The 21,699-nt window shown below is 42.0% G+C and overlaps 1 protein-coding gene across 3 annotated transcripts in view; it reads left to right on the top strand.

Moving 5' to 3' along the window:
- The window catches only part of LOC126262263 (probable ATP-dependent RNA helicase DHX35), a 233,149-nt gene that overhangs the window by 125,821 nt on the left and 85,629 nt on the right, over positions 1–21,699 (top strand). For all 3 annotated transcript variants that reach the window (XM_049958759.1, XM_049958758.1, XM_049958757.1), the window contains one exon: positions 5,627–5,809. In XM_049958759.1, coding sequence (XP_049814716.1) covers positions 5,711–5,809 — 99 coding nt within the window. In that variant the 5' untranslated portion in view covers positions 5,627–5,710. The remainder of the gene's footprint in view (positions 1–5,626; positions 5,810–21,699) is intronic.

Here is a 21,699-nt window from a genome sequence, read left to right as displayed (position 1 = left end):
TATTTCCTTTAAGAATCTGGATTTACAGAACAACACTGTTTGAACGGGTTCTTCGGTGAGCTACAAGTTACATAGCTTACTGGATGTGAAATAACTCAGCCATGTTGTGTGATTCTGAACATGACTCAAATTTCATAATCCTTACATTATTTAGAAAAGGACATTAAATATGAAAATCACATTAAATCACAGACTGGACAACAAAAAGACAACTGTACATTTGAGCTTTCGGCCTAAAAGCTTATTCTAAGTGGAAAACACACACACACACACACACACACACACACACACACACACACACACACACACATATTACCACTGTCTCAGAAGGCCTTTTGGCCAGAAGCTCAGATGTATAGCAATCTTTTTGTTGTGGCGGTCTGCAACTCAGTGTCTCCTATATGGTGAGTAGCAATCCATCCTGTCATAATATTGTTTTTATTCTATCCCGGACTTTCCATTGTTTAAATTCACATTAAAAACTTATCTTCTTACCAGAAAAATTTTGGTCTTGGCCAGAGATGTACTGCAGCATGGCATTGGTGTTCTGGTCTCACAAACAGCCAGTCAAGTTTACCTGAAAAACTGTAATGAGAGCACAAATAAGCTACTTGGAAACAGTAAAAGAGGTCCTTCTAATTAACAACCAACTGAGAAAATTTAATATATATTTTTGTGGAATTGAGCTCCATGCAATGAAAGATGATAGACCTTGGATAGGTCAGATTGTTCCTCGTATGTGGCTACATGAAACAGCTTGTCAAGAGACTATAACAATTGGCACTGTTCTTAAGTAACTACAACTTAACTATCTGCTGTTGATATTTTTGCTAGCATACTAATACTAATGCATTATTATTGGTACCAATGAAATCAAACATGAAGCCTGTTGCTCAAGAAATACTTTGTTTTCAAATAAACAAAGAATACAAAATGTATTAGATGGTTTTCTGCTAAGAGGCCATCATGTAAATCACAAAACAGTAGAACACTCAACACTTCTCACAAAGTCAAACAAAACAAACACACACACACACACACACACACACACACACACACACACACATTTTGTTGCAATCCACCACCAACTATTCAGGCTGCTTTCACTTGAGACAAAAAATGACAAATGTAGAGTAGCCACACCACACACATTCAGAAAGTGCATTTTTTAAATATTACATAGAGATGATTGGAATATGTCATGAATTAACAATCCAACAAGACTATGTAAGCACTGGCAAGGTCGCGACACAGATAACACTATTTGTGTGTTGGACACGCACACAGAATGCAATCTTGAGAACACCTTATTATTGACTTTGCAACTTCTTTTTCTGGAGGCTTCATAGTTCATAGTGACCAACCCATTGTTGAATTTTGCTTTTGTAGTACATATGACAGCAGGAAGATCCCCTATCAAGATTTTCTACAAAATGATATTGAGGGGTAGCAAGTGGTTGTGAAAATCAGTACACCACAGTTAACATCTACTACATTTACTGAATTCTGACAAAGGAATAGTGATATCTACATGAAATCTCTGCCATTTCGTCCTTCAAATGTACCAACAGAATGCGTGATGCTGACTTTTAAAATCATAATAAAGTCAGAAACAGGATATTTTTGAGTAATTGCAGATCTACTTGCATACATAGTTGCAGCCCAGCAGATATCCTGCATGAATGATGCCGTTGAGTACTACTAGATCTCCTCTGGCCAGCACAACTATGTGCTGAAATTCTGCCAGCATCCACAGTTCCAGGCAGTCTCTTAGGTCTGGGACCACACAGAGAGACACTGAATGAGTTGAGTACCTGCCACCATTCTCAGAAGCCATGGCCAGTAACCTTTTATGGTTGAGCCATAGGCAGACACAAGGATCTATCACCGGAATCAATGGTTGCCATGACAGTTAAGTGACCTTTTAGCTGGTCCTGCAACTATGTAAAGAGGTGGCAAAGTAGTACCATCAGCATCAACAATCCTTTCTGGAAATGGTGCAGCACTGTGTCCATCCTGCGTTTCCTAACACAACTGAAGTGAAAGATTAGTAACTGATGGAAACTGAACCACTGTGTTCAACCACAGAAGTCTCCAGCAGCTGAGGTCTACATACTGCTGGATCTGCCTTGCACTTGTGACATCCTATCTGCATGCACAGTTCACATTATGATTCAGAGCTGACCACTCAGTGGTGATATCTTCAACTATCTCTCCCCCCCCCCCCCCCCCACCTTTTTCACTGACTAGGATGCTAACACTCTTAAGGTATGGTTGAAAGGGGGGGGGGGGGGGGGAGAGAGATCTTGTATTCCCACTTGATTAACAGCTGACATACTACTCTGAATCAGCTAGCAACCTCCTGGTAACATGCTCATGAGTTTCATAAAACACAAACAAGCATCTCTATCATAATGTCACATGGGCCAATCCTGTGACTATTAAATGGGTATAAAACTGGGACAGCAGTTGGTGACAAATTAGGAAAAATATCAACTGTTGAAGTGCTGTTTGGTATGAACTTCCATTTGTGCAGTATAGTCTATGGACTTAATGTGATTAACTTATTGATGGTCTTTGGCAACTCCTTTGGTGATGTTAGGACTGTGAATAGGACAAACTGTTCAGTTGCTAATGATGACCTCATGTCATAAGTGGACATGCTTGTCTGCTTTGATCAACAAATGAGTACCTTCATACTACACACATGGTTTTTCACTGTGCGTAAGCAGTTTATGAGAAAACTTTTACCTTGTTCTCTTACATGTCATATCACATGAGATGAGGTGCTACCCATGGTGTCAGAATTGTGTCTACTGTATGAAGCCTCATAGTTAGAAAGAGACTGCCATGAGTCCCATACTTGGATGTTATGAAGGAGAACAAGATTTTAAACTGTAATCACTTTGCTTTGAAAATGTTTGAACTCACATTTGAAGATAATTCTGTACTGCATTCATGGGTATCTAAGACCATTGCTAGGCTATGTATACATTTCTTCATGTGCATCAACAATGAAATCAAATTACTAGTAACTACTGATTGTAGACCCCGTGAGTAGACACCATTCCATTAGAACTACTGACAGCCTTGGGAGAGCCAGTCCTGACAAATCTCTACCATCTGGTGAGCAAAATGTATGAGACTTCAAGAAGAATATAATAATTCCAGTCCCAAAGAAAGCAGGTGTTGACAGATGTGAAAATTACCGAACTATCAGTTTAATAAGCCACGGCTGCAAAACACTAACAGGCATTCTTTACAGACGAATGGAAAAACTGATAGAAGCCGACCTCGGGGAAAATCAGTTTAGATTCCGTAGAAATGTTGGAACATGTGAGGCAGTACTGACCCTACAGCTTATCTTAGAAGCTAGATTAAGAAAAGGCAAAACTATGTTTCTAGCATTTGTAGACTTAGAGAAAGCTTTTGACAATGTTGAATGGAATACTCTCTTTCAAATTCTGAAGGTGGCAGGGGTAAAATACAGGGAGCGAAAGGCTATTTACAATTTGTACAGAAAGCAGATGGCAGTTATAAGAGTCGAGGGACACGAAAGAGAAGCAGTAGTTGGGAAGGGAGTGAGACAGGGTTGTAGCCTCTCCCCGATGTTATTCAATCTGTATATTGAGCAAGCAGTAAAGGAAACAAAAGAAGAATTTGGAGTAGGTATTAAAATCCATGGAGAAGAAATAAAAACTTTAAGGTTCGCCGATGACATTGTAATTCTGTCAGAGACAGCAAAGGACTTGGAAGAGGAGTTGAACAGAATGGACAGTGTCTTGAAAGGAGGATATAAGATGAACATCAACAAAAGCAAAACGAGGATAATGGAACATAGTCAAATTAACTAAGGTGATGCTGAGGGAATTAGATTAGGAAATGAGACACTTAAAGTAGTAAAAGAGTTTTGCTATTTGGGGAGCAAAATAACTGATGATGGTCAAAGTAGAGAGGATATAAAATGTAGACTGGCAATGGCAAGGAAAGCGTTTCTGTAGAAGAGGAATTTGTTAACTTCGAGTATAGATTTAAGTGTCAGGAAGTCGTTTCTGAAAGTGTTTGTATGGAGTGTAGCCATGTATGGAAGTGAAACATGGACAATAAATAGGTTGGACAAGAAGAGAATAGAAGCTTTCAAAATGTGGTGCTACAGAAGAATGCTGAAGATAAGATGGGTAGATCACATAACTAATGAGGAGGTACTGAATAGAATTGGGGAGAAGAGGAGTTTGTGGCACAACTTGACTAGAAGAAGGGATCGGTTGGTAGGACATGTTATGAGGCATCAAGGGATCACCAATTTAGTATTGGAGGGCAGCGTGGAGGGTAAAAATCGTAGAGAGAGACCAAGAGATGAATACACTAAGCAGGCTCAGAAGGATGTAGGCTGCAGTAAGTACTGGAAGATGAAGCAGCTAGCACAGGATAGAGTAGCATGGAGAGCTGCATCAAACCAGTCTCAGGACTGAAGACCACAACAATAACTGATTGTTTAACTCTGCTGCAGATAGCATGTCTTAATAACTCTGAGTACCGCTGCAATGACAGTATTACTGTATTTTTGATGCACAGAGAATAGTTGTATTTCCATTTGTGCTAAGTTACATCTATTTTATATCATGAAAGTAAATCCATTTTCATGCATTGTGAGTTGTTATTTGCAAAGTCTTACTTGTTTACAATTACTTAACAGATTTTTGAACAATATGAATCAGGACTGATTGCTGATCTCCACATACAGGTGTGTTGCATACCAGACAGGCACATTTAAAAGTAGACTACTCACCTCGTACTCCTGCCTGCCACCTGCCTGCCACCACCACAACAAAGGCAGTTGGATCTCAGTGCCTGCTGATGACTGTGGTCACGTGTGGGTGAGCTGTGTGTGTATGAGTGTAGGTGCATTTTTCTACAGGAGTTTGTGTGGTAGTTTAATCTACTTTTAGATGTGCCTGTTGCTCAATGCATCCTTTGTGTGGTGAGAGGCAACATATCCTAATTCAGATTGTTATTCTGTCCTGGATTTTCCATAAATTTTTAACATCTACTTGGCTTGTGCAGGATTTACCAACTGCCATGTACTGTGAAAATGATAATCATGGTTTGACCTTAGCTGCACTCATATTTCATATTCCTCTGACTAATTTCTATGTTAGAAGATTATCAAGTAATACTTGCAGTGTTAACTTACATCACACAAATATTAACAGTAGCTAAGAGGATGAAAAATATGATACAATGAAGGTGCCTTTGCAGCTATATTTAAGTGCAAGCTAACCTAGCAGCTGATGAGTTCAACAAGCTGTCTGAAAGACAAACTGTGCAATGTGTATTTTCCAGTTTTTTACTAATGTACTGTACTCACAGTTCATATGTTGCTACAACCAGCCATATGAAACTGTAATTGGTACACAGTCTGACAATTTCACTGTTGATGCAATATTAAGACCTGAGAAAAGCAGTGTGCTAAATAAGAAATTTCATTACGGTTTATGTTCATGTTACAACATAGGAACTGTTTGCAGTAGCTTTTTAATGTACTATTGTTTGACTCCTGACAGCTACAGCTGGATCTTCTGAGAGCAGCCAAATAAAATAAATTTTTATTTTCCTCGCTTTACAGTATCTGGTGGAGGCAGGATGGGCAGCCGACGGAAAAATAGTGGGTGTGACAGAGCCAAGGCGTGTGGCTGCTACGACTTTAGCAATGAGAGTTGCAGATGAAAAGAACTGCATGGTTGGTCAACTTGTTGGCTACAGCATTCGCTTTGATGATCATTTTGATCCTGAACACACTAAAATAAAAGTGAGTGCCATGAATTGATTGGAATATTATGAATCTTGTAATGACTCAAGTTTTCGTGGTATGCTTGATTAGCAGTGTGCTTTTGGGTTTTCAGCCAAGTTGTTGATTCTATTTTTATGCAGAATGAGTTTCTTAATGTGACAATTCATCTGTTTGTTTTAGAAGAGAAGGATCGATTTTGTCTTACAAACAGAGGAAATAAATGGCAATAAAATGTTACATTTTCTGTTCATAAGAACATCATAATTTAGTAAAATGGTGTGTTGATTCAGTTGTTTATTAAAGACTGTTCATCATAGAAGTAAGTTGTAAGGTAAATTGCTGCAAGAAATTTTTGAAGTGACCATACCAGAGTAGGTGCTTCCTTTCTGTGTAGTCTAGGATTGTGCTTTCAACATTTATAACCTCTCTGATCCTATCATTTCTAATATGATCAAGCCTGGAATATCCACAACACTGTCTCCAGAAAGCCATCTCGACAGCCAGCAGGTGATCTTTCTGCCCCTGAGTGAGTTCCCACAACTCTGAACCATATGTTGTGATACTTTCAATAATTGTGAGGTAGATGGTTTGTTTTGTTCTGCACATTATGTTTTCATTCCAGAGAATACCATGTAGTTGTTTTATGGCTCACTTGCCCTGGCCAGTTTTATTTTTTATATCATCCATATTTCTACCATTGGACGACAGTGTCACTTCCAGGTAATTATAATTATGACACCCTTTAACATAGCAGCACCGAGTTGTAAGTCGTTAACAGCATTTTCTCCCACTTTCAGATATTCTGTTTTAGATACGTTTATGACAAGACCCCATTTCTCATATTCTTCATTTAATTTCCAGAGTGTGTAATTTGCATCTTCCTCATCTCCAGCTACTAACACTTGGTCGTCAGCAAAAAATAAAGTGAACAAGATCTCATCGTCTATGGGGATACCCATTCCTCCTTATTTCCTTTTCCAGGATTTTAGTGCCTCCTCTAGATAGACCTTAAAGAGTGTAGAGGTGAGTGTGCATCACTGGCGTAGCCCATTGTCACCTTAAACTCTTGAGTTAGTTGATTTCTCACTTTTTCCATTGCAGTACAACCTTGGTAGAGGAGTCTGACAGCTTTCACATAGCTCGGTGACACGTCATTATCAATTAGACTTGTCCATAGCTTGTTCTGTGGAACTGTGTCATAAGACCCCTTGCTGTCCTTTTCTCCACTAGGTTTTTGAGGGTAAATACTCTGTCAGTACAGGAGCGACCAGATCTGAATCCATTTTGTTCTTCAGATTCAGTTATTTCTTCTCCTACCCTCTTTTTTAGGATACAGCCATAGACTCTCGTCAAGGATGGCATCACACAAATACCACGATAGTTTGCACAATTTCTCCTGTTGCCCTTCTTAAATTTTGATGTAATTGTTTCCTTTTTCCACTCCTTTGGGGCTTTGTTACCTGTAATGCATTTGTCAAAAATCACTGTGCCAATATCTCAAACAGTTTTGACAGTGCTGCTTTAACCAGTTCTGTAAAAATTAATCCTGGACCTGGCGAATTTCTGTTTTTCATGGCATTAATTGTAATTTGGACTTCCTTCGGGGTTATTGATGGTATATTATCATTACTGATTTCAGTGTCTGGTGGGTTCTCAGTGAATGCCACTCTGTTCTCAGTTAGTAGTCCTTGGTAGTGTTGTACTCATTCCTGCATGCTAATGAGGTTTATATCTACTTTGTCTTTATTCTGTGTTCTCATTGTTTTTAATAACTTTCAGCTTTACTTGCTCATGTATTCCCCATGCTTTTTTCTATCTCTTCACCGGTTTTCTGCCAGGCTTACTTTTTTGCCTTAAGTGTTGTCTTTTCTCCACACTCTGTATTCCTGCCAATCATTGTCTGATCTTGAGTTCAACCATTTATTATAAGTTTTCTACTTACTTTCTACCTTCTCTTGTACCAAGTGCTTCCACCACTCATCATATGTTCTATTACTCTTTTGGATTTCTTTTTTTCCCAGTGCTTCATCAGCTGTGTTATGGATAGCTTCTTTAACCATTCTCATACATCGTATCTGTGGAGGTTTCTTCAGTGGCAGCAAATTTTTCTGCTAGCCTTTGCTGGTACAAGAAACGGATAGAACTGTGGTCAAGGCTTTGTAAATTATATTGGGTATTATTGGCTTTCTCTGGCTCAGTTTCCACTTGAATTTCTGTGTCTTTGATTAACTTGAATAATATCTTAGACATTAGCAAAAAATGGTCTGATCCGCCACTCTGCACGTCTTATAGCCTTCACATCTTATACTACTAGCTTTGTTGTTTGTTTTATTATGACATAATCTATAATGGACTAGAGGTTAACGAATGGTTTCGTCCATGTATATTTGTGGATGTCCTTATGCTTGAACCATCCATTCAGAATTCTTAAGTCATTTTGCATGCTGAATTCTATCAATCTTTCACCATTATTATTTATGATTTCGTCACCACATTGACACACTATGTTGTCATTAGCTTTGCATCCTATTTTGGCATTTAGGTCTCCTAGTAAAGTGACTTCTTTGCGATTCCCTATATTTTCAAGAGATCTTGTCAATTGAGTGTAGAATAAGTCTTTCTTCGATACATCAGCGTTGTCGTTTGGTGAATAGACCGCAATAATCACCACAGAATGGCCCTTTATTTTCATCTGTACTTGCAGAATTTTATCACTGACATGTTCCCAGCTGGTTAGGTTTTCCTTGAGTTGTTTCTTTATGGCAATGGCAACTCCACCTTGGATCCGTTGTTCCTTTGATACCCCACTATAAATGTATATGTAATCATTTGTCTCTTCTGTACCATGCCCATTCACTTTGGTTTCTGTTAGGCCCATTTTGTCGACATCAAGGCACTTTATTTCTTTAAAAACTTCACATTTCGTTGTAGAAATTCCTTGTGTATTCCATGTTACAATTCTCATTGTCCTTTTCATGCCTGTTGTCGTCTTCATTGTGATCCATTCTGTTCCGAGGCTAAATTGGGAAGTTTTTCATGTGATTTCTTTTGCTAGGATGGAGTTCAGGTCCAGTGCCTAACCCCTGACTTGGAGGACCAGGTGATTTTTAATCGTGGTTTTCTTCCACTAGACAATTGCCTTTCTGGGCTCAGGGACTCTGTCTATCCCTCTCTTGGCTTCCTGTGGGATTGAGGTGCCACTTACACCAAGTCTGCTGTACTGAAGTCCATCTTCTTCACCCTCCTTGCCGATGTGATCTTCACCCGTAATCCTGCGCACGGGTAACATGTTATACTCTGCGATACTGGGTCCCCAGCAGAACTTTGCCATCAGCTTGAAAGCCGGGCCCACCCTTGTGATGTAAATGTGCCTGCTGAGAATTACCCAAGTGTGCTTAGAGAAGGGGGCTCTAAGCACCCTGGGCTGGGTTAATGTGTGTCTTTGGTTCCATGCACAAAAGCTGAATAGGGTAAGTAAATAAATAAATAAATACTGCTTATGCAAATGGCCTTTTGCAGTGGTAACACTGGTCCCTGTCAGATCACCGAAGTTAAGCACTGTCAGGCATGTCCGGCACTTGGATGGGTGACCTACGAGCTGTGGAGCTCTGTGATAACTGGGGTGCACTCAGTCCTTGTGAGGTCAGTTGAGGAGCTACTTGACAGTGAAGTAGCAAGACCAAACAGCGAGGTATCAGCCCCATCAGATTAGGGAAGGATGGGGAAGGAAATCGGCTGTGCCTTGTCAAAGGAACCATTCCAAAATTTCCCTGAAGTGATTTAGGGAAATCATGGAAAACCTAAATCAGGATGGCCAGACACAGGTTTGTACTGTCATCCTCCCGAATGTGAGTCCTGAGTGCTGCGATGCTTTATGATGTCATAGCTGAAACTGTATACAGTCTGCAGCCGTTCCAAACTGATTCTGTGATGTTAAAAACCAGATCTTATAAGTAGAAAAAAATTCTTACCCCCATATGAAGTACTCTAACACAGTCTAAGTGAAATTTTATCAGTTTATCCAGAGAAATGTCACAAGTCTGTGAGAATTCTGAAGGGTTTTGAGTGATACATTATTAGTTGGATGATATCCCTATATAATGATGATACGTAGTGCATTGCTACCAGAGTAGCAACTATCCAAAATCTGTGGCATTTTTCAAGTTTGTGATTGAAGACTTTGATTGTCTCCTGGCACTTGTTGCTGGATGGAGCAACTGGCTAACTAAGATGAGGGTGTTGCTGGGGAAATTGAGTGGGATGTGGAATAGGCCGAGTGAGGCAAAAGGCAGGTGAAGGATTATGAAAGGTCACAGTTTGATAAAATAAACAGCGGATGCAGGGCAGGTTTGGGGTAGGCATGTAAGGAACATACAGAATGGGGAAAGTAGGGAGAGCACCAGGGTAAGAATACGGAGTAGGAGAAAGATGTAGAAGGTTGAAAATGATTCCATTGAGGGAACTGGGGTGGAGTGGAGGACAAGAGAAAGGGGATGTGAGAGTGTGGTTTGTTGTGAAAAGGGTGGAATGAAGGAAAAAGTGGGGGTGGGGAATGGGAAAAATGCTTATGCGGGCATGGGGGCAGACTAGTGTAGAGTGAGACTGGAGGAAGAGGAATATTGGACCTATTTCAGGGAGAGTTACCAGATGTGCAATTCAAAAAAGCTGGTCTTGATAAGGAGAATCCAAGTGGAATATCATGTGTTTGAAGCAGCCACTGAAGTTGACCACATTTTATTGTGCAGTATGATCAACAACAGTGTAGTCTAGCTGACCTTTGGACACCACCTGGTATTGGACTTTGATGTGAGTGGTTAGTTTGTTAGTGACCAGGCCCATGTCCATGTACAATACTCTGCAGTGATTGCAGCAGGCTTAATATATGATGTATCTTCTTTCACATGTGTCTCCAATTAACAGTATAAAATATGCCAGTGACAGGGCTTGAGTAGGAGGTGGTGAGCAACTGTATGGAACAATGCTTGCACTTAGGTTTGCCATATTCTTCTTCTTTAAATGCCTGGCATTACTTGATTTACAATGACAAGCAGTCCCTTTCTCACTATGTCAAGTGTGTTAACTGGGGCTCTTTGTGGACCAGAATTGCCCTTCTGACCTTGTCCAAAAATGGATCTTCTGTGCCATATGATATAAACACACAAAACACCTGCTGAGCCCTCTCTGCCACTTGGTACCAACCAGGATCAGAACAACTAAATCACATTCTCTGCAGAGTTTTCAACTATGTTCATCAAGCCTTGAAATGTGGAATACTCTCCCTATTCCTCTTAAGTGGTAAGTAGTATAACTGGGCATTGTGGGACAGAGTGCATCATTGTCAGATTTCTAATGACATCATCAGTGATGTCATGAGTTGTTGTCAGATTTGACCACTCCCCCACACCCTGTGACATAGACCAATTGTTCTGTGTGTAAAATGGTGGGAAATTAAAAACAACCAGGGTTATCCATCCCTTTCCTATGATGTCATTATGAAAGTATACCTATTGTTCCAAGTACAAACTGGTGGGAAATAAAATGTCTAAGAAGGTGCATTGCAATGATGATGTGAAATTCAAAGATAGTCCGTATGATGTCATAATCCTAGATGGTGATCCAAGATGGTGATCTGAGGATACTAGGGCAGTCTGTATGATGTCAGAATCCAAAATGGCGACTGTTGCATGGGAAATAACTAGCCTGAACTGACCTGCTACTTTCAGTGACAAAAATGCCACTCAACATGGTCAAATAACTTATGGGAATGCAGACGGGTGACATTGTTGACGACTGCTGACGTTTTGACTGGAGCATATCCCAAAGATGACTGAAATCAGAAGTTATCGATGGTGAAATTAATAATCAACAGGTGATATAGCAGAAACTCTGTCCTTCTGTTGTTTGACAAGTGAGAGATCAGAATTCTATTCAGTAATTTAAACAAAAACCATCATCTCTATTTATAAGGTTACTTGCTAATTCCGTTTCAACAGCTTCCCTAATAACACTACCCAACTAACTACAAGGCCTTGAAACCTGCATGTTTTTTTCAGATATATACACTCCTGGAAATTGAAATAAGAACACCGTGAATTCATTGTCCCAGGAAGGGGAAACTTTATTGACACATTCCTGGGGTCAGATACATCACATGATCACACTGACAGAACCACAGGCACATAGACACAGGCAACAGAGTATGCACAATGTCGGCACTAGTACAGTGTATATCCACCTTTCGCAGCAATGCAGGCTGCTATTCTCCCATGGAGACGATCGTAGAGATGCTGGATGTAGTCCTGTGGAACGGCTTGCCATGCCATTTCCACCTGGCGCCTCAGTTGGACCAGCATTCGTGCTGGACGTGCAGACCGCGTGAGACGACGCTTCATCCAGTCCCAAACATGCTCAATGGGGGACAGATCCGGAGATCTTGCTGGCCAGGGTAGTTGACTTACACCTTCTAGAGCACGTTGGGTGGCACGGGATACATGCGGACGTGCATTGTCCTGTTGGAACAGCAAGTTCCCTTGCCGGTCTAGGAATGGTAGAACGATGGGTTCGATGACGGTTTGGATGTACTGTGCACTATTCAGTGTCCCCTCGACGATCACCAGTGGTGTACGGCCAGTGTAGGAGATCGCTCCCCACACCATGATGCCGGGTGTTGGCCCTGTGTGCCTCGGTCGTATGCAGTCCTGATTGTGGCGCTCACCTGCACGGCGCCAAACACGCATACGACCATCATTGGCACCAAGGCAGAAGCGACTCTCATCGCTGAAGACGACACGTCTCCATTCGTCCCTCCATTCACGCCTGTCGCGACACCACTGGAGGCGGGCTGCACGATGTTGGGGCGTGAGCGGAAGACGGCCTAACGGTGTGCGGGACCGTAGCCCAGCTTCATGGAGACGGTTGCGAATGGTCCTCGCCGATACCCCAGGAGCAACAGTGTCCCTAATTTGCTGGGAAGTGGCGGTGCGGTCCCCTACGGCACTGCGTAGGATCCTACGGTCTTGGCGTGCGTCCGTGCGTCGCTGCGGTCCGGTCCCAGGTCGACGGGCACGTGCACCTTCCGCCGACCACTGGCGACAACATCGATGTACTGTGGAGACCTCATGCCCCACGTGTTGAGCAATTCGGCGGTACGTCCACCCGGCCTCCCACATGCCCACTATACGCCCTCGCTCAAAGTCCGTCAACTGCACATACGGTTCACGTCCACGCTGTCGCGGCATGCTACCAGTGTTAAAGACTGCGATGGAGCTCCGTATGCCACGGCAAACTGGCTGACACTGACGGCGGCAGTGCACAAATGCTGCGCAGCTAGCGCCATTCGACGGCCAACACCGCGGTTTCTGGTGTGTCCGCTGTGCCGTGCGTGTGATCATTGCTTGTACAGCCCTCTCGCAGTGTCCGGAGCAAGTATGGTGGGTCTGACACACCGGTGTCAATGTGTTCTTTTTTCCATTTCCAGGAGTGTAGTTGATACTTTTGTTGTTTGGCCGCATGGCCATGAGAATTTGAATGACTTCTTAAAACACCTGAATTCAATCCAGTTGAATATTCATTTCACAATGGAGTTGGAAAAGAACAGGTGTCTTTCTATGCATGATGTTTTGGTCAGAAGGAAAGTGGAGTGTTCGTTGGGACCTGTTGTTTATAGGCAGTGTACTCACACTGACTTGTTTCTGCAGACTCACATTTGTAACCATCCGGCTCAATGGGAAGGAGTGTACCTTGATTCACAGGGTCCATATCATCTTGAACCCTGAGAGTTTGCCAGCTGATATAGCCTGTCTTGAAGTCATCTTTCATCAGCATAGTTATAGCAAAAGACAGATTAGATGTGTGTTGCACTGTTGACCAACTGTGCACCAGGCGAGTGATGATAATACTGAGTTGGCACCAAAGTCTACGTCCTTTTTGCCTTACACATGGAGCATTTTGAACAGAATTGGTCATACTTTGTGGAAATATGATGTGAAATGTATTTTTCGACAACCATCTAAGGTGAGGGTTCTTTTATATTCTGTAGAAGATGATCCTGGTTTGCGTAAGGGAATGTCTACTGTATTCCTTGCAGTTGTGGCATATCATATATTGGTCAGACTATCAGGCTTGTGGGGGACTGGTATACTGATCATAAGTGTCATACACACTTACAACAGCCAAGCCAATTCACCATTGCAGAACATTGTCTTGGCATCAGTCATCCTATGGAATATAACAACACGGAGATTCTGACATGTGCTTCCAGCTACTGTGGCAGTGTTATTAAGGGAGATGTTGAAATTAAATTAGCATGTAACCTTATAAATAGAAATTGTTGGTTTTGTTTAAATTATGCATGGAATCCTGCTCTCTCATTTGTCAAAAAACAGAGGGCAGAATTTATGCTACTTGACCTGTTGATTATTATTATTGTTTATTATTATTATTATTATCATTATTACAGGATTAATCAATACAAAGATTAATTAATAATAACATCTTGTTGTATTCCTGTTATCCTCCGCCAGGCCTCTTTATCCAGCGCACCTTCCTTGTCGATGCTGTGATGTTCCATTATTCCATTTATGTGGTGTGTCCAAGAATGTCGTGGTCTTCCACGTTTACGACTGCCAGGTGGTTTCCATTAATAAACCTTCATCATACACTCCTGGAAATGGAAAAAAGAACACATTGACACCGGTGTGTCAGACCCACCATACTTGCTCCGGACACTGCGAGAGGGCTGTACAAGCAATGATCACACGCACGGCACAGCGGACACACCAGGACCCGCGGTGTTGGCCGTCGAATGGCGCTAGCTGCGCAGCATTTGTGCACCGCCGCCGTCAGTGTCAGCCAGTTTGCCGTGGCATACGGAGCTCCATCGCAGTCTTTAACACTGGTAGCATGCCGCGACAGCGTGGACGTGAACCGTATGTGCAGTTGACGGACTTTGAGTGAGGGCGTATAGTGGGCATGCGGGAGTTCGGGTGGACGTACCGCCGAATCGCTCAACACGTGGGGCGTGAGGTCTCCACAGTACATCGATGTTGTTGCCAGTGGTCGGCGGAAGGTGCACGTGCCCGTCGACCTGGGACCGGACCGCAGCGACGCACGGATGCACGCCAAGACCGTAGGATCCTACGCAGTGCCGTAGGGGACCGCACCGCCACTTCCCAGCAAATTAGGGACACTGTTGCTCCTGGGGTATCGGCGAGGACCATTCGCAACCGTCTCCATGAAGCTGGGCTACGGTCACGCACACCGTTAGGCCGTCTTCCGCTCACGCCCCAACATCGTGCAGCCCGCCTCCAGTGGTGTCACGACAGGCGTGAATGGAGGGACGAATGGAGACGTGTCGTCTTCAGCGATGAGAGTCGCTTCCGCCTTGGTGCCAATGATGGTCGTATGCGTGTTTGGCGCCGTGCAGGTGAGCGCCACAATCAGGACTGCATACGACCGAGGCACACAGGGCCAACACCCGGCATCATGGTGTGGGGAGTGATCTCCTACACTGGCCGTACACCACTGGTGATCGTCGAGGGGACACTGAATAGTGCACGGTACATCCAAACCGTCATCGAACCCATCGTTCTACCATTCCTAGACCGGCAAGAGAACTTGCTGTTCCAACAGGACAATGCACGTCCACATGTATCCCGTGCCACCCAACGTGCTCTAGAAGGTGTAAGTCAACTACCCTGGCCAGCAAGATCTCCGGATCTGTCCCCCATTGAGCATGTTTGGGACTGGATGAAGCGTCGTCTTACGCGGTCTGCACGTCCAGCACGAACGCTGGTCCAACTGAGGCGCCAGGTGGAAATGGCATGGCAAGCCGTTCCACAGGACTACATCCAGCATCTCTACAATCGTCTCCATGGGAGAATAGCAGCCTGCATTGCTGCGAAAGGTGGATATACACTGTACTAGTGCCGACATTGTGCATGCTCTGTTGCCTGTGTCTATGTGCCGGTGGTTCTGTCAGTATGATCATGTGATGTATCTGACCCCAGGAATGTGTCAATAAAGTTTCCCCTTCCTGGGACAATGAATTCACGGTGTTCTTATTTCAATTTCCAGGAGTGTATGTCCGTACCATTTTAATGATTTTCTTTCAATTCTATCTATCACTGTATCATTTGTCTTCATTCTAGCTCTTACTTCATCATTAGTTTTCCTTTCGATTCTTGACATTCTGGCACTCCTATGCAAATAATCCATTTCCACAGCTATTAGTCTTCTTTTGAGATCCACATTTAAGATCCATAGTTCTGATCCATAGCATAGCATAGCATTGATTCAACCATTATCTTACCTGCTCTTTTGTTATTGCTGTTGGAAATATTCTTATCCCACCAAAAAGTATTCATACATCACTTTTCTGCTTCGCTGTATTCTATATTTTACTTCTATATAGCCCAATCCATTTTTATCAATATGTGCCTTGAGGTATTTAAATTTCTCTACCTGTCTCATAACTGCTTTGTCATTGATGTGTACTTCAAATTTAGCATCACTATTTGTTAGACTCATTTGTAGTCCCCATCTGTTCTATTCCTGATATAATTGTCGCATCATGAACTCAAGGTCATAATCATTTTATGCTATAATAGCTTGTTCATCAGCAAAACTTTTAATGAAAATATCTGTACATCATTGACAGTGATTTCCATACCTCCACAGCTGTTCTTCCAATTTCGGAGAGCCACTTCTACATATAAATTGAACAAGATGGGTGACATACTGCAACCTTGTCACAAACCTTTAGTGACATTAATAGGTCCTGATAACTTTGAACCTCGTTTTATCTGTACCGCATTATCTCTGTACATTTCAATAATAATTTGTGAAAGGTGATCATCCATACCTATATCTTTCATAGCTTCCCACAGCTTAGATCTAGGGACTGTATCATAAGCTTTTGCTAAAGATACAAAGACAATGTGTAGCTCCTTCCCTACTGCTATAAATTTCTCCATTAGTTGTTGAAAAATAAATAGGTTATCTGCACATGATCTGTTCTGCCTAAACCTGCTTTGGTCTTCCCCAGTATGGTGGCCAACATTTTGTCAATTTTTTTCAAACAGTATCGTGCCAAATAAGCGGCTCATTGTACAGTTGACACTAATGCCTCTATAGCAGTTTGTGTCTTTTCTATTACCTTTCTTGAAAATAGAAACCATATATGACTTTTTCCATTCTGAGGGAATTTCAATCATTTTACAACAGTTGTTCATCAGCCAGGTTATTCGTTTCTTCAGGTATCTTCCTCCAGTCTTAAATAATTCAACAGGAATGTTTTCTGGACCAGGTGATTGGCCATTCTTCATTTTAATTAATGCACAATTAACTTCCTCTATTGTAATGTTTATGTTTTGATCAGTTACTTCCATCTTCTCTCCATTCCCTTGTGTGTAATATGGCCTATCTTGCTGCAGTTTTGCCTTGAAAATGGCAGGGTGTGCTCTTGTTGAACTATTAGCAGCTGTCAGTGATGCGAACTGGCTGCATTCCCATAAGTTATTGGAACATAGTATATGCCAGGAGAAACTAAGGTGTCAGTTTATATGTTTTCCCACATGCAGGTAGAAAGCTGTTATTTGCTCAGACATGCAGGACCTTGCAAGGCTATTTATAGCAGTCATGGTTGTCAGGTCACTTGTTCTAAGTATAGAATTCAAGATGGTCATTGGGTTTCCCCTGACATCACAGATATCGCTTGCACTAAGTTAAAGTCGATTAGTGCTACGTTTAAATTCAATTCAGAAATTGTGAGTCCACTTTCCCTAAGTTTAAATATGTTGCTAGCCCAGCTGCCAAATTTTAAACAATTACCCCCTCTGAAATTAAAGTTTAGACAGTTTTCTTCACCCTTCTGATATTATAGTTTTAAAATTGTCACCATAAATTTGGAGCTAACACTAACATGTCTTAAGTTTAAGTCCACTCAGTGTGCCACTACTGTCTTACAGCCCACAACAGACATATGAGTGTGGCACACCACCAAACTATGTAGTCCCACTTTCCCTGGAGTCATGCTGAAGTGGGAACATGTGGGTATCACTGCTTACGTGTCAGTTGTCCAGTGAGCTGGCTTTACTGCTGCCACCAATGCACAATGTTCAGGATGTAGGCTATAGTGATGGTGTGGTGATGGGAATTCATGCAGTACACATTTGCCATAAAAACGTTTATTGTACTCAAAAGAATAAAGCAACTCTTGATAAAGTAAATTCTGCTTACAGTATTTATTAGCTGGTGCTCATAGTTATGGTTTTGCACTGTAGTTCCACTTAAACATTATCCTGGAGGGTATACACTCCTTGGTGACAAGTGCATCAGCCATTTGGATGACCAGGGGAGAGCAGTGGACACATGTCTGGAACAAAGCGAACTTTCCTCACAATCACAGGGCACTGGGTATTTTGAGGACACGATAAAATGTAAGTGGAAATGAACAGAGATTGCCAAAGAAACTTACGTAAGCATAGGTAGGAGCTCACACTAAGCTCAACCACGTGGTCTGCTGATTGCAGTTATAGACTACGGAAAAACACTTCTGACTGCATTGGCCATCACTTTTTGCTGACCCACACCCATGCGCACCACACACATTGTCAGAATTCTGCCTGTTGATATGTATGCATGCTGTCAGATACACCTGTTGTGGCTAGCTTGTGCCAGCTGTAAGCAGCTCTGGTCCATTCATGCATTTCTGTGCCATAGTGCTACTGTCCACCAGTGCAAGCTCTGTGCCCAGAGATGCTGTACACATACTGCCAATTCAAGTGCCTAATGTAAAGTGCAAAATAGTAGTTCTGGTTGCTGCTACTAACATGCTGTTTATGATGGCATTGCATCCACAGGCCAAAGTGATTTCAGTTAAAATGACAGGGCAAATTCAAAAATTCACTTGCAATGTATTTACGCAGGGCATTCAATGGAATATGATAGAACTATGATTATGACCACAGCAATACCTTTTTGGGATTGCGTTATTAAAGGCTCCATGGACGTATGCCTGGTAGAAAAACTGGTGAGCCATGATACTGGCTACCAGTTGGACAATGCATGGAACACCACCATCTCTATGATATGTTCTAATCAAAGATGATAGAGTGCGCCAACAGCCACAACAAGCTATAATGCAAAGGACAGCTGAGTTCTGTGGTTCAACCAGTGAGGGCACTGCCACCAGGAAATGTGATCCGTATGACAACTTGATTTTGACACGTGTGAAATACTCTCAGTGCCCTATATATTGCAGAATGGAACAATTATATGTCTGTCTTTGATGGCTCACCTGAAGATGACTGGCATGTGCCCAATCAAAATATCATGGGATGAATTACATGATGACCAGTTGCAAGCCTGAAATGTGTTTGACAAATCACCTAAGTTTAAAAAGACCTGTCACACATACATTCTGCAAGGGAATCCAAAATAAAAAAAATGTAGGTGCACGCTTGTCCTTCAGAATTATGCTGTGGGGGGAAAGAACAATATTTTTACGAGGGAAGTGATCGAAACCCTACTTGTGCACCACATTTTGCACCACATTTCAGGCCGAAATAACTTTACCATCATCTTTGGGAGAGTGTAACACCATCTAGAGATGTAAGATGTAGTTGCAAGCCTCCAGCAGCAGCTGTTTAATGGGGGATGCTGTGAGAGTGCTAATTGCAAAGTGTGAGATTAGAAAAAAAAGACTAAATATGTTCTAACAGTAATGATTTATTCTCTACATTTCATAAAGTACAAAAATGTATGTACATAAAGTGGTAACTGAAAATATATAAACTGTTATACCTGTTTGACACTGCAGCAGTTGAACTGTTAAGTTTCATCTCACATAAAATGTGCCAAGTCTCTTCACATATCAACTACATGGACATTAAAGTCTCTCTCTGTTTGTAGTCTTACACTTTTACATCTGTTATGCAGTGGATATATGAGTTATAGGGAGGAGAAGCTCATGAATGTAGGGCTGGGGGATTACTATCAACTTCTATGCTGAGTCAGATGTTAAACCTCGAACTGTTTTCATATGATACTTAAAGATTCTATAAATTGGGAATACGCCCTGAACCAGCACAGTTGTACAGTTCAGTGCCTGATGTACAAGACATCATCACCTACATTGGGTTAGCTCAACGTAGAAATTCATGTTGACCCTACATTGTCATGTTGTAGCAAAAATTCTAACAAATTACCATGTACATAGTCATGCTTCCTGTTACTGTAATAAAAAGCCTCGTGTTGCAGTAAAATTGTAAAAAAAAAAGTCTCCTTAATGTAACAGCAATAAGTGAAAATTTATGAAGTGTTATTTGTCTCTGACATTGTAACAGCTGAACAGTTAAGTTTCATCACATGTAAAATTTGCTAAGTCTCTTTGACGTAGCAACAACAGGACTCAGAAGTCTTGCTGACTTTGAAAATGTATGAATCACTAAGACTCCATCTCAAACAGCTGAGCTCTTATGTCTCATGGGCTATATGTATGGTAGACTAAAACATATTGCAACTTATAAAAAATATTATACAATTTTTATATATTATTAATATACATTTTTTATACTTTAGGAACTGTGGAAAATAAATGTTTACTTGGGCAGTTATTCTTTTTTTCTACAGCAGTAATCTTCATCACTCTTTGAAAACATAATGTAACTGGATAGATAAAGAAATCTACTCACCATTGGTAGCAGGAGAGCTCATACATATAAAGGTTAAGGAAACTTGCAAACTTTTGGAGCCAGTGGCTCCTTCTGGCAGAAAGTTTCAAGGAGAAGGGAGAGGGGTGAAGAAACAAGACTGGCAAGGTTTAGGAAATGGGGAGAGTTTGGAAAAGTCACTCAGAACTCCAGGTCAAGGGAGACTTATTAGAGCTGATAGGAAGGAAAGCTGATTTGTGGGGAATGCACCAGATAAGATTTGAATACCTGTGTGCTTAAAGATGGAAGGTGGGGTAATAAACAAGATAGAGAATACTGACAAAAAAAAGTGTAAGAGATAATAAGAGTGGTAAAATAAGTACATTGTATGTGATAGAGTTGTGCGGGAAATAGACAGGTCAAAAAATAAAAGATATAGAAAAGTAAAAGAGAGTAAGGAAAGCAGTAGTAAGTGAGAAGAAATGCTGAGAATGAAGAAGACCAGGTGGGTAGTGAGAAACAAAGACATGTTGTAATGCTGGTTCCCACGTGCGGAATTCTGAGAAGCTAGTGTCTGAGGGAAAAATCCAGATGGCACATGTGGTGTAACAGGCACTGAGGTGACTGTCATGTAGCAGAGGGTGCTCTACAACAAGTTACTGTGAGTTGCTGGTGTACACCCTCTGTCTATGTCCATTCATACTGACTTATAACGTGGTTGTATTCATACCAACATTTGAGGTCAAACAGTGTTTGCATATTACCAAACTATTAAACATCCTTCCTCACTGTAAACTTCCTGCATCGAGGATCATATGTTTGTGGAAGATCTAGGTCTGAGACTTGCACCATACATCTGCTTACCATCACCTCCTCCAGTATTATTCCTGGCACACCTTACCCCCCCACCTCCCCCGCCCCCCCACCCCCACCCCCCATGAACCATGGACCTTGCCGTTGGTGGGGAGGCTTGCGTGCCTCAGCGATACAGGTAGCCGTACCGTAGGTACAACCACAACGGAGGGGTATCTGTTGAGAGGCCAGACAAACGTGTGGTTCCTGAAGAGGGGCAGCAGCCTTTTCAGTAGTTGCAAGGGCAACAGTCTGGATGATTGACTGATCTGGCCTTGTAAGAATAACCAAAACGGCCTTGCTGTGCTGGTACTGCGAACGGCTGAAAGCAAGGGGAAACTACGGCCGTAATTTTTCCCGAGGGCATGCAGCTTTACTGTATGATTAAGTGATGATGGCGTCCTC

This window comes from Schistocerca nitens, chromosome 6 (assembly GCF_023898315.1).
Source record: "Schistocerca nitens isolate TAMUIC-IGC-003100 chromosome 6, iqSchNite1.1, whole genome shotgun sequence".
Taxonomy (NCBI): Eukaryota; Metazoa; Arthropoda; class Insecta; order Orthoptera; family Acrididae; genus Schistocerca; species Schistocerca nitens.
This window is presented reverse-complemented; position numbering and strand designations above follow the sequence as displayed.